The sequence below is a fragment of the Ptychodera flava genome, chromosome 19 (assembly GCF_041260155.1).
Source record: "Ptychodera flava strain L36383 chromosome 19, AS_Pfla_20210202, whole genome shotgun sequence".
Lineage (NCBI taxonomy): Eukaryota > Metazoa > Hemichordata > Enteropneusta > Ptychoderidae > Ptychodera > Ptychodera flava.
The window spans coordinates 24,036,664-24,051,682 of NC_091946.1; the positions used below are offsets into that span (position 1 = coordinate 24,036,664).

Here is a 15,019-nt window from a genome sequence, read left to right on the forward strand (position 1 = left end):
ACCAGTTCAGATCTGTACTTAACAATGACTTAAACTCTCCTGTGTAAGTGGCAATAAACATCAGTTTACAATACACGCTTCTGCTATTTGAATTTAAAGTGAAAGAGACAACTGGTAAAAATCCATTCGGAGCTGACTGATCTGAGGACTGCAGTACTGTATAGTGCTTTTAAAACTAGTTTCTTGAATCATGTCAATGTGTTTAAATTCGCACTCTCTGCATTGCAAGTCAAATGTACTCCCTTTCTTTAACACTGATTGTGTGAATGCTTATTGCGAATAAATCCAGAAACATATTTTCCAGGGTCTGTCATTGCAACTGAAACACTGCGTGCAATGAAATAAACCCAGACTTTTGTATCATAAATGCTGCCAAAATAAACAGGACTTGCTCAAACATATATTGAAATATCGCGCCGCAATAGACTTCGTGCCAGAGCATATGAGAGAATCAAATTTCCCACTTTGGTGATTTCAGCACGTTGGCGACAATTTTTTTTATTTCTGTCTGTTGGGGCATTTTATCAACAGGTTCAGATTATTTTTCTCCTTCGCCTGCTCACATTTCCCCCCTAAAGCATACTCAATTCTCCCAAAATGAAATGATTCGCCCCTTAACCATTTGACCCAGAATTCCATATGCATATGCATGTAAATGTATGTTGACTCTCCTCACTCATTGATAGCGATGAGATCATTGAAACTCTGGAGGTGAAAGGGTTAATGGTCGATACAACAGAATAGCAGTTGGCCCTCAGCGGATATTTTCGCAGTACACTTATTGTCCCACTTGTCCGGTGACTGTTGAAAGCCAACATCCGGCTTTCTAGGAATAGTTATTTCACACAATTAATCTGTGCTCTATATAAGTGTCCCTAGCCTGTCTCTTTGACCAGACGGCACCCCTTACACAATCTGTACCACAGATAACTCCGCCAAGATTGAGATAGAATGTCAGGAGCTGACCAACCCGTGGAAAGTGCTGAGAATTCCACAGAGAAAAGCCAAGAGAAGGTAATGTGACAGAATATGGTGTAATCATGCTTCTTTAATAATTGATCAAAACGATGTACTGCACTGCATATATTATTTTAATTTGTATAATACATTTAAGATGTATTCAATTCATGGTAGATTAATCAAAAAAGAACCGTCCTTGTGGTCGGCACAGCAACACTGTGATTCTTCTTAAGACAATCATTTTTTAATTCACCGCTCACTATTAACTTGTGACATCGACCAAACGAAGTTTCAAATGTCCGATATTTCATTTAAATGAACAGTAAAATGAATAAATGGCATTGAAACTTAAGGTAGAGCACTCATTGGGGACAGATAGTAGGACTCTCAAATTTTTATAATTCTCTGCTAATCTACCACTTGTGGTGCCTCATTTTAAAGCTCTTGGAGATAGAAAAACTTTCGCCGAGTTAGTTTTTTCCAAAATACAAATTTTAATTTTTCGCCCATATTAACAAAGGGATGGTGGCCATTTTGAATTCCAAATATTGCGAAATGTTGGATGATTTATTTCGCTATTTCCAAAGTTTTCACGATGACCCCCAATTTTATTGTTGATTTGGTTGGTATGAGAATGGTTGAAAGTTTCATTCAGGAAATTTGAGCAAAAGTTTAAGTCTTTCACTTTCGAGGCGCATACTACCTTAAAATCAAACGTTGATACAGCATTTCGGAAACAGACTTGAGCCAGCGAAAAGCAAGATGACAAAAATGAAAATAGAGGTGATCGTAATTTGCATATTCTTGCATAACTTCGTGTTTTTAAACCGAATCTCATTTCCAGGCTGCTGTACTCCCAGTATGGCCTTCACAGGGAAGCAATATCCGCATATGGTCTTTGTTAAGCCGCAAGAAGGATGGATTCTGGCAAGTTAAGGAGAACATTTCTGGAGATGTGTTCTCAGTGGATGCGAGAGGGACTTACGACGCAAAAAGTAAGTTTCCCGCCCTGTAGACCCACGCCATGCCGGTTGTAGTTTTGGCGGCAAAAAACAGCCACAAGTGCATCGGGCTTGCGCAGAGAAGCAAAGGTTAAAATCAATTCGTAATCTTGCACTGCCGTCCAATTACTGTTATTATGGAACAGAATAGTTTGTACCTGAACCGTAGCTTAGGTGTCAAAACAAATATTACAATGAATTGCTGTTATCACCTGTAGTTGAGGGATTTTACTCTATAACAAAATGTAACTTCTGCCTGGAGCACATGGCGAGGTGACATACACCAGTATTCCACACTCATCCAATCATAACATACTATAATGTGATGATGTAATAGATGTAATAAATTATGCGTTCGGTTTATTTCTGATATGAAAAACCGCTAGAAAAACTGCAGCTATGTGCCTAGGCTATAATGCATTCTGAATAGGACCAGATCATAGTAAGATGACGAATTTCGCAAAATAGGTTGTTCGGTTATACTGCGAAAAACAGAAAATTTGAGCCAACCTCTTTCGCTTTCGTATCCTGTTGGCCGAGCTGCTAACACTAAACACGCGAACCTTCAGGTCACTCTATTACGATATGAATAAATACCATTTATATCAGACCTAGACCTCATGTTTCCGCCACAATCCGATAACAGTATTTAATGATATTGTATTTCAAAGTGTAGAGTCTCTGATTTTCAACTTTAAAACTTTCACTTCTGTACCATTGTCATTTTTAGCGTCTATTTGCTACATGTACATTGAACATGAAGAGCTCTGCCTGCTGTCTGTCTGTCTGTCTGTCTGTCGAATGTTTTGGGCAGGATTTGAGCCTCTGGCCCACGGCATCCAAAGATGGCCAAAAACACTCCCCGGCCTCTGATACCAGAAAATTAAATGCCTGTCAAATAATCTTTTGCAAACACCTTTTTTCACAAAAAGCTTTGCTGGCTGTTCGTAGGCCTTGAACTGTGAACATCTCTGCACCGCCAAACTGCGTTTATAATAAAATGTAATGATTTTTTTCAAAATACACGGTCTTTTAAAGATAGAGTGCGCCTCTGGAACGGATATTCGGACTTTCACAATACTTTTTTGGTTTACCACTTACGGGAGGGGGGGTCATTTTGAAGCTCATGGAGCAACCAAAGTTTTCACTGGCTTACTGTTGTGAAAATCGAAATTTATTTTCCTCTCTACTCGGAGTGAACTCAGGGATGGCGGCCATTTTGAATAAAAATTGGGTAATTTGTTTCTCCAGTACCAAATTTTGGACGTTGATCCAAAATTTCATTCTTGAATTATATAAAGTCTTCTTTGAAAATTTGAGCAACAGTTGAAGTCTTTCAATTTAAAGGTTCGTGCTACCTTAAATCTGCCCTCAGATCGACTTTTTGGGCAAAACGGATTATAGGCAACCCGCGCCGGTGTTTTAAAATGTTGTATTGATTTTTTAGAGATAATTCACGGGAAACATGCCGTTTTTATCCTAGGTGAATTTCAATTTTATGTTGTACCTAAGCCAGACCCGAATGAGGTCATTCCGGATGACAGTACACCTGCTTGGATTGGTATTCCTGGAAAAAGTATCGGCGGAGCAGCGAACCAGAGTAAAGTTTACATGTTACAATGGACTGAAAAAGATGGTGTGAAAACAATACAAGCAAAGGTATTGTGGCATATTAAAATTACATTTTCCTAGTGTACTTAAATCTCCCATAATGTCATGCCTTCAGATACTTATAACTTATGATAGATGCGAATTTCCGGAATGATGTTTGACAGCAACAAGCAAAGCCGTTGACTTGCACTGTTTACGTTTCGACATGTAGATATAGGTAGGTATGTAAATGTGCACGCACTGACTGACCTTGCTGTGAGGGGGGAGAGAGAGAGAGAGAGAGAGAGAGAGAGAGAGAGAGAGAGAGAGAGAGAGAGAGAGAGAGAGAGAGAGAGAGAGAGAGAGAGAGAGTCAGACAGACAGACAGACAGACAGAGACAGACAGACAGACACAGACAGACAGACAGACAGACAGACTGACAGACAGAGACAGAGAGACAGCGACAGAGAGCTCCTAAAAGACAATACAGACTCAGAATCATCATCAATTTCTACAAGTACAGATCGGTTCCACTCACATACATGTCACTGTAAACCAAAGCCTTAGTTTACCCTTCCATTTCTCCAAATCGTTTTGAGGTATAGGTAGAATTCGCCGCGGGGACAGATTTTCGGACTTCCAAATTTTAAAATTCTTTTCTTATCTATCACTTGTTGGAACTTCTTTAAATCTTTTGTAGTAAGGAAAGTTTTCACCATCTTAGTTTTTCGAAAATCAAAAATTTTATAATTTTCTCCATTAACACAGGGATTGCGGCCCTTTTGAATTAAATATCGGTAGATGTCGGGTAAATTGTTTCTCTGTTACTGAAGGGGTGACCCCCGATTTTTATTTTTGATTTGGTGGGAGTATGACTGAAAGTTTCATTGGGGAAGTTCGAGTAAAAGTTTTTAAGTCTTTCACTTTCGAGGCCTATGCTATCTCAAGTATTTCACTCTCGAGGCTTTTACTATCTGAAGAGTTTTGTTTGGTAAAGTTACTGGTATGACCCTGTTCATTGACAACAAGATCATTTTCATTAAAGGTATACAGTAACCTGTAATCTAAATATGCCCATATATGGTCAAAGGGGCGTTCCTTGGTATTCAAAATGCCCATGTGAGGGCGATGTTTTTTAAAAGCGGCCACCCGCTCAAAATCTGTGGTTAGATTTTCTCTTTTCATGGTAACTGTGGCAAAATTGGAACAGGTGACAGTATACCTTTAACGTAGGCGAACTTTGCCTTTATTGTTCATCTCCCTTCTTCCGTCTTTCAGGGCTTTGAGGCTCGGAGTGACCCCAGAGATCCGCCAGTGGTTAACGATGAGAGTGACATGCTGCATATGACCTTCCTTGTCGAATTCTTCTCAAAGACAAAGTACTTCAATTTTCGAGACTTCAATCACCTGGAACCTGGTGCATCAGGCGACAATTACGTCAAGACGCGGAGCAAGGGTATCATCGACAGGCTGCCTGTAGAAAGGGATAACCTCGTATCCACTTGGTCTACCGATCCTGGGTTGCAATATTACGTGACAGCAGTATAATTTGAAATGAAGTCTCCAACTTCGCGTCTGGTCTCAACAGCCGTACCTTCCGAGTAATTACGTCAAAAAAATTTTGTTCCATCAAATCCTGGTCGACCCTCTTCCAGATTAATGTAAAAAAGCAAGGCTTATAATTTTGACTGATTTGCTTCAGGGTGACTTGCCCTGCGTGTTTTGAACTAGCGTGCGAAGGTCAAACTGCTTCCAATATCTGGATGCCTCCCTTAATGTGCCCCCAGTAAACAGTTTACTGTAGGAAAGCTATTTCAATCTCGGTCGTTTAAGATAAAGGATGTCAAAGCTTATTCTGTTCACATGGAATATTTTCAGGCAAACATAATTTACCAAGCCTTTTGGTAGCATGGCTTGAGTTGTTTCCCTAAAGCTGGGAAGATTTAAATATTTCAGCGCTCTTTTCCTAAAGTTGCACGTCGTCGTAAAATAAATTGCAATTTATGGCTTCCTCTCTTATATGGTCGCATGTAGCGTTGCTCCAAGTCTGTACGAATATGAATATTAAAACACAATAAATTGAAGGAATAAACTTCCAGAATAAATTTTATTCAGTACGTGTATGTATGTATGTATGTATGTATGTATGTATGTATGTATGTATGTATGTATGTATGTATGTATGTATGTATGTATGTATGTATGTATGTATGTGTGTGTGTGTGTGGTGTGTGTGTGTGTGTGTATGTATGTATGTATGTATGTATGTATGTATGTATGTATGTATGTATGTATGTTTGTATGTATGTGTGTGTGTGTGTGTGTGTGTATGTATGTATGTATGTATGTATGTATGTATGTATGTATGTATGTATGTATGTATGTATGTATGTATGTATGTATGTATGTATGTATGTATGTATGTATGTATGTATGTATGTATGTATGTATATATGTATGTATGTATGTATGTATGTATGTATGTGCGTGCGTGCGTGCCGTGCGTGCGTGGGTACGTACGTATGTATGTATGTATGTATGTATGTATGTAAGTACGTATGTATATGTGTGTATGTAATATTCAACTGAATTCAGGTCTGGACTGGAATTCATTTGACATACTCTGTACTTCAATGTACTCTGAGGCAAAGAATAAAAAATGCTCTTGTTTTCTTGTTTTTAGTAGTGATTGAGCGGTAGCACAGCACTAACATACTTTAGAGTTGTCGATATAATTTTATAAATGTTGTTTCGTTTGTATTTTTTCCATGTGATTTATCGCTCTGTCTTGCTGTTTTATTTGCATTTTCTGTTTCGTCCTTAATCTTTGATATCCTCAGTTCGCTGATTTTCTAACATTATTTGTGCTATTCATCTTGCCTTCAAGAAGTTATCTATAGGCACTGTGGATGTACAGGAAAACGTAAAAAACCGAAGTCAACCAAATAGAAGCATTCAGTTTTAAATATATTTTTTAAAGATCTTTCTTACGGCTCTTTTTATCCAATATATTGCTGAAAACCTTTTCAAATGTTTCCCTTTTATTTGTACTTCTTCTTATATACGGAATGAATCGGTATCATTACACATTGTCAAGAATAACCAGTCCGGTCTTATCTATATACTAGTATTGTTCATTTTATTTTCTTTTAAGGTACATGTAGCCTGAGCACGTGCCTAGAAATTGAAGGACTTAAACCGTTGCACAAACTTCCTGTAAGAAAACTTTAAACCATTTACTTTCGAAATGAAAACGACAAATCAGGGGTCACCGTGAAAATGTTGGTACAATATTTACCGATACTTGAAATTCAAAATGGCCGCCATCCATGCGTTAGCTGTACAGGGATATGAAATGTTCAGTTTGCACAAAAATAAGCTCGCCGTTAAAAAGTGTATTTGCTCCACGAGCTTCAAAATGAGCCGCCACAATGCAAATGATAGACCAGAAAGGTATTGTACGTGTTTCAGAGTTCGAATATCTGTCTCCCGAGGCGCATTCTACCCATAAACACTTATATTGTAATCATTGGATCCAAACGATCATTTAAGAACTGTAGTACGTCCAGTTTGATAAAAACTTTCATCAGTGACCCCTCCCGTCAAAACAAGAACAGGCTCGACACAACTTCCCATGCAGATTTTCCCATAGCATTGAATAAAGTAGTACATCTTCCTTTAGATAAGAACATATCTTCTTTTCCCACGCAAGGTTTATCATGTATTCTCGTTTTCGCTAAAATATTGCTCAGAAGTAGAAGGGTCGATCATCGATCTAAAATAATGCACGTTCAGGGAGAAATTAGATAAATTTATTTAAAACACGAATAAACACTCAAGCAATATGCAATCGCTGTTTTAATATTTTTTTGGAACAAACTTATGTTAGTGGTTGTTAAGTTAGCTCGGAGTTGCACAAATCACAAATATGCTTCATTCAACACAGAGAGTAATGGTTGTGGATTCCATTTTGATCACGCTCAAGTTTTCACATCGCCAATTCTGACACTGTACAAAATGTGAATATTGCGACCGCAAGCACGCATACCTTTAATGGATTGTAATAATCACTTTCATCGAAGCCATCGCTTTCCTTTGGCCTTCGCTATATGGTTTTAAATTAACGGTTCCATGACTCTGTAAAAACCATAATGAGCTCTCAAATATACAAGGGTCGTTGCTTTCACTCATTTATTAGTCCACCATCCATGTTATATATATATATATATATATATATATATATATATATATATATATATATATATATATATATATATAATATATATATATTGTGTGTATACGTATATACATATGTACATACATAGACATATATCTATATATCTATATAATTATAATTATAATTATAATTATAATTATACATAGATATAGATATGTACATTCATGGTGGATTTTTCTGAAGGAGATTGGGAAACGTTTTTAAGACTGGGAAATTTGAACAACGTACAACAAAATATGTCAAACCGTCAGCTATACTAGGGTGCCCTCACCAACAGATAATTCAAGGATTTTGCCCATTGCCAAGATAAAGATCAACCATAGATCAGACCTTTTACCGCAAGGTGATCCCTTTCGGACTTATCAGGGTCAATTCACGAGATGAAAAGCACCGAAAATTCTTTGTTTTAACTTATAAATTGATCTCTCCTATCACGAACGTTCTAGATGAAGGGGACGATTTTACATCATGGATATAAACGTCCGTTGGCAACTGCAATTAGCTGATTCGAAGTTAACTTATAAAGTCATGGACATGATCACATGTAGCGGTCATGACACCTATATCATGGATGTGCCATTTAACAAGTCCTTGTCGCTGGTAGTCACGTTTCAAATTGTAGTGGATCACTGAGCAAATAAACGCACGTGCGGTTAATATGTCGTTACTTTTTTCGTGTATCAAGTTTAAACAACATCAGAACAGGACTGTCTGAGTAAAGGATGTGGACAGTAATATGTCATTCGACGAAATTGCTGCCTTATGGCCCTAGCCCTATTAGATATATTGGATATTTTCCTATAAAAGACAGGTGTCAGGTTGCAAAGATTTACCAAAAACGTTTTAGACATGTTAGTGTAATTGCTACACCCTTCGTGAAAATATTTGCAAGAAACTGGCCGCTCAGTTCTCATTTTCGGAACCAGTTGTTGACCTCGTGCATTTTCATGGTACAATAAAATTAACATGCCGTGCCAGACAAATTCTAGCCGTGGCCCAGTACACAAATAACCGTAACAGTAACGGCGAACTCCTAGCAGCCTACTTGATTATGTCAGTGTCCGGGACTAAAATTTCCCTCTTTAGGCCAAAAAAATTGTTTCTGGTCAGCACACTCATCATTTCAATAGATGCACGTCATGTCTTTTTGCTCGTAAAAATTCTTGATGACTCAGAGTCAGAATTTCTTGTGATGGCCGACTTCAGTTCAAAGTTTCTATAATGAATATCCAAAAATGCTAAAAAGAAAACTGAAGTATTTAGCAGCCGGTGATAAAAGACAAGAAAAGAAAATCGCGTCATCGCATCACTTTTGCTGAATGTCAAGTACCGGAAACAAATCTTTTTTTTGGCCTTAGAAACACGCGTACGGAAAACGGAAACTCTCCGATCGCTTTCAACTCATCCAAAAGTGTGAGTGAAAACAGACCGCTGTCAGTGTCTTGAAGGTATCGTGCTAGCTAGCTGCTTCCGCTGATATTTACGGTAGAATGCCCCTTGAGGAGAGATATTCCAATTTTTACGATACATTTCTGGTCTGTCGCTTGTTTATAGGCTCATTTTTGAAACTGGTAGTAGGAATAAATAAATTTTCACTGTCTTCCTTATGTAATTTCAAGTGTCGGTTATAGTTGGGTAATTTGCTTCTCCAGAACCAATCTCGCACATTGACCCCTGATTGTTTGTTCTTGATTTCGAAAGCAGCGATTGAAAGTTTCCTGGAGGAAAGTTTGAGCAAAAGTTTTAGTCTTTCAATTTCGAGGCGCACATCACCTTAACGATAGAAAAGAAATTCAATCAATCCAAAAGCTACAGGCGAATTCTGTCAGTTCCATACTTTCATGAATGCGATTGAAAGGAAATTGTATCCAAACGCTCCGATTACCAATCAAGCTCAAGAAGGAGGCAGGAGGAAGCCTCGCTGGGTTTCACTTGTAACGGTTCGTCGAATATTAATGCTGAAAAATAACCGGAAGCAAAATATTCATAACAAGACGTTACCCAAGACACACGACGCAGATTTTCAGTGAAACATACAGTTTCTTCAAAACTTTCAATACCTGTCTCTAGTCGAAGTTGCTGTCTTATCAGACATGACGATCTTTAAAAAGCGTGGATGCGGCTGCGCAGCTCACTTGATTTTTCAGTAAGTCACTGCTTATCATTCCTTTGGAAGAGTGTTTGATGAACATGCGGTCGGCAAGCTGACGACTTAAAGAGCCAGTAGCAGTAACTTTTCATCTTTGTTTTTCGCTATTTTTGTTTTGCATGTAGAACCACAACTTCTTATTCTTCTTCCCAAATCATGTTTAGATCCAAAGTATCCGACTTGTCAACTCAGCCAGTACGTGAGTAAACTGCATTGTCCTTGACAAGTGAAGTGACTAGAAATCAGACGTGAACGACAAAAATGCATTTTCCACGTAAATGTATTATATAGATGTTGTATTGACAATCTGAATAATTAGGTTTCAACATTCTCTGGGGGCTAGCATAAAATTTTGCAATAACACACGAGACACAAATACATGTAGTGAAACATTACTCAAAAAGTTAAAGCTTCTGGCCCTTTCGTCATAGCCCTCGCGCAAGATGTAAGATGAGTACGTCGTCATAATTTTGTAATCTCTCATCACCGTACCGATCATATATCGCGGAATCAGATTAAAACATCGCGAAGAAGCGGTACTTTCTGTGTCTTGCGTATGGCCGTCTGCAAACACCTAACTGAAGGCAACCTACTTTACACATACGCACGCACAGCGCGTTTGTGGCATTAATAGAATCTTACACCCCCAAGGACCTGGGATCAGATTTCTCACACGAGTCGGGGACATTTTTTCCCACACTCTCGATCCCGCACTCCCAGCGGCCAGGAATGTGAGAAGTTATCACCTCGCATACGTCATACATTTCATGTGTAAGTGTATCTTTTCTCCTTGCAACTTCCGTTCATATCGACCAGATGCAAAATTTGTAAATCGGAAGACAGCTGAAATTGATCATTCTGAAAGGCACTGGTACAAATATTGTTTCGTTCACCCTTCGCAGAACTTTCGGGGGGGGAGGGGGGTTGAATTATCAAAGGCAGTTGAAATCAATCGCTTTCACAGAAATTCTTAGTTTCACCGTTTTGTTTTGTTTTTCGGTGAAATTGCACCTTGCAAATTCATCTGTTGTTATGGCCATGTCACACCTTGACAATTTAATCAACGTATGGAAAATTTGGCGAATACGCTTGGTGTACGTCGAATACGTTATGGGTAAGTTTTGTATGCGTCAAGAGCACGCTGAAGCACGCTGATGCATGGTATACGTAGTAGTACGTCCAGGTCGTCGAAAGCTTTTGTGCATGCACAAAACTTTTCGACGTATGCCAGCGAATGGCTCACACATCCCGCACACGTGGGCCATAGTAGGTTATGCGCTCGTTGACAGGTTCACACGCGTTACCTGTAAGTTACTTATAAGTCAAAATGCGTCAAGATAATTATCTAGCGTACCAAACAAACTGTTACAAAGTTCAAGTAGTCCTAAAAATTATTCAATAAGTTACGTTTTAATCGGGGGGGGGGGGGGGGGGGTGAAACAGTTGTTTGGCAGGGTATGCCATAAATAGGAATGACCTAAATATGTCACTCAATCACATCCATCGACACTTTATCACAGCGCCATCTGTTGTGATTACCAGCCGTCGTTATTTCACATGGTATGATTGGAAATGCAACATCAGTATTTATGTTTTGAAGCCCATTTTGTCTGTTCTGTGATGAATGTGGAGGAAAAGTGATGAAGAGAAAGCTTATAGATTAACAGATAAATGGGTGAGTAAATAGATAAATAATACCATATTATATTGACACTGTTATATATACAGTAAATCATTACAAATCTTTCATACATTCATGAATGATGAGAAACCCCGGCAGAGTATTCTGCTATTGACTCATTGACTCATTAGTGAGTTACCTGTGCTCCATACTGCGAGCGAGCGAGCGAGAGAGAGAGAGAGAGAGAGAGAGAGAGAGAGAGAGAGAGAGAGAGAGAGAGAGAGAGAGAGAGAGAGAGAGAGAGAGAGAAGAGAGAGAGAGAGAGAGAGAGAGAGAGAGAGAGAGAGAGAGAGGGACAGAGACAGACAGACAGACAAATGTAGACTCACGGACGGACGGACGGACAGACAGACAGGCAGGCAGACAGACAGACAGACAGACAGACAGACAGACAGGCAAACAGAGATAGAGAGAGGGAGGAGTCACTGACGAATCAAATTAATAATTCATTTAAAAATCGCTGAATTTTCCAAGCCAGTAAGTTCAAGTGTTTACACGTGTCCGAGATTCCATTTCAAGGCAAATCCAATGAAGTCGAAGTCAAGTTTGTTAATTTTCAACCAACTCACTTGACGTTTTTATTAATACATGTTACTGTCTATAATTGCAGCAAGAAGCAGCCAAAATGCTGCGACTCTTACATATTAGCACTTCGATCATCTCACATTCTATCAAGTAATGGAAAGTAGATATACAAGGCTTGTCATAGGACAAATACTAGAGGCTTCTTAAAGTTTGGACCACACAAGAATGCACGACGTTTAACGAATTTAACAAGTTATGACTCATTTAGTAAAGGATTATTACGTATGTATTTCCGTATTCCATGCTGCAAATAAGACCGGTATTTTTACAAAATCATACGCAACTTAGCAAAAACGAAAGTCATCCCTGTGTCTTCATTTACGTAAGTCTAATCTCTGACATTTGTCCCCCCCCCCTGCCATTACACATAGATAACGATAAAGGGATACTTAACGCAGTTGTTCCCAATGATGGCAATATGTTATTAAATCCCCGGATGTATAGAATGACTTCATTGGAGTACATTACATATCTGGAGCCATATTTGCAACTTGAATACTCATCTATTGTTTTACATACGAGGTAGTCAATATATATTGTAAGTCAATACATAAAATTCAACAATAAAGGAACTTAAATGATGTCTTAAGTACGTTTCTTAAGATAAAAATCGTAAACATCAAGAAGACGATAGTATTATCAAATATCCTGTGAAATTTATGATACCCTAAAGGTAGATTTTGCGAGACGTTTCTCAGCTCTAGAAATATTAGAGAAACTCTCTGCTATGGAAAACTCTGAAAAACCATGGGAAAAATGTTTTGATCCAAAAAGTACTTCTATAATAGAGGTATTGATGTCTTCTCTGTAGAAACAAATCCTTTGTAGGTGGGTGAATTCTCTTGTAATTTCATAGTATTCCCCGATTCACTGTACTTTTTTCGTAACAAAGATAGCTGTTGTTTCTCAGATGTAGCGATTTAACTATATTCTTGTATTTTATTTCTGGAATCGGACTCTGTTCTTCCGAGTATTGCTTGTTTGTCTATTCAGTATGTGTCTTTGAGATTAGACGTACAAGCGGCGGTAAATTTGACAATACGTTCATTATTTTATATTTACATAAACTAAAATGCACTTTCTTATTTATCGCCCTAAAACATGTTAAAGTACAAAGTATTAGCCTTGTAAACACAGAATATTTTGTACACTGTGCAATATAGTTCTTTACAAATGAATTCTAGTCTGAACTGAAATACAGTGTCAACAATAACACGAGACGTTATACATATAGGTTGCATTGACAAGTTGAACCCTGGTATCTCCACATGATTTGGAAGTACAGCAAGAAATTAGTTAAAGGTACACGGTCACCGTAAATTTGCATATTCCATATATGGTAAAGGGGCGGGGCTTAGCGTACTACCCCGTAACACCCGTCGCTGTCGGTCCTCCATATTTGATACGTCAAAGGCAATGCAGACGAGGCTACTAAGTATGCCATGGCTGGTCGTGTGGGGCACCCTTTTTAAAAAGCGGCCACCCGCGTAAAATCTGTGATTGGCTGTTAAAAAACAGGTGACCGAATACCTTGAATAAGGACAAGACAAATATTGGAAAGGCTGACTGGTAAAATACCAGTGTTTATAAGGTATGATTCGGCTGAAATGACGCAAACCATTAAATGCTAGATACATTGTAAGAACAGTGAAAGTCTACTTGCATAATAGTAATGAGGCGTCTTTGGCTACAAGCTCTCACACTGTAAAAACAATGTCCCCCTGATTTCATACATTGCCCAAAAATGAAAATCATACATTTTGATCATTTGACCCAGTGCATCAACTTAAAAGAGAATATTACATTGAATCACCATGTCAATTTGCTAATAGAAAAGCAATGGCTACCAGTATTTTTAAGCCATTTGGAGAAAGTGAATTTTCAACAATGACGAAAAACAAGACGGCATAAATTAATTCGCACCAGTACGACGTGTAATAGTGCTCCTTTGCTGTGGAATGCACTGCCCTCAGAAATTCGTTGTGCCAGAAATGTTACTTCTTTTAAACGTTGTTTGAAGACCCATCTTTTTACCAAGTTTTACTCATAATTGTAGTTTTTTTGAGTTTTTAGCTGTTTTTGTATCTTTTTGTATCTTTTAAATACTTGTGTTCAGCGCACTGAGACGTTGTGGAGTGCGTTTTTTAAGAATTAAATATTATTATTATAGTGGGATTTTACTTTTCTGTAAATCTTTTTTCGGGAGTGTTTTGCTATGAGAGGCTTCATCTTTTTAAATTAACCTTTTTTCTATCTTATTGTATCTTCAATGCTTTCATCTTTTTAAATTAAATTGCGTTTTTATATCTAATTGTGTCTTCAAAGCTGAAATGTAGAGCCTCCATCCAAATGACCCTTACGCCCAGCAGTGGAATGTGCCTATACGAGCTGAAGATTTGACCTCAGATGCTGTTTTACAAAAGATAGTTTGCGCCAGAAATGGCCAAGGACCCTGTATTTTATGGGGAAGGTTAAGTTTAACACTTTTTTGGAAAGTTCGTAAAATATTGAATAAACATTGGTGAAATGCCACCATCATTATCATCGTCGTCGTCGTCGCCGCCGCCGCCGCCGCCGTCGTTATTCCGGTAATCATCAACATATCGTCGTAGTTATCATCATCGTCATGATCTTCAGCGTCGGTATTATCATAAACTCAGTCGGAAAATGATGACTTAAGTAGATAATGGATTAAGAATCACTTTCTTTTAAATCGGTTATGAGCAAGTTCGATACCAAATAATTTTGAATGTGGACGCCGTCGACGTCGCAAGATCAGTGTAGGAGAAACACTTTTTGCGTAGTTTTTGTGGAG

The 15,019-nt window shown here is 38.3% G+C and overlaps 1 protein-coding gene across 1 annotated transcript; it reads left to right on the top strand.

Moving 5' to 3' along the window:
• Window positions 1-739: 739 nt before the first annotated feature.
• On the top strand, window positions 740-5,662 carry LOC139118986 (uncharacterized). The gene is made up of 4 exons (XM_070682587.1): window positions 740-1,014; window positions 1,805-1,955; window positions 3,445-3,620; window positions 4,831-5,662. The coding sequence occupies exons 1-4, from the start codon at window positions 952-954 to the stop codon at window positions 5,098-5,100; spliced, it is 660 nt and encodes a 219-aa protein (XP_070538688.1). The 5' UTR covers window positions 740-951; the 3' UTR covers window positions 5,101-5,662.
• The last annotated feature ends 9,357 nt before the right edge of the window (window positions 5,663-15,019 follow it).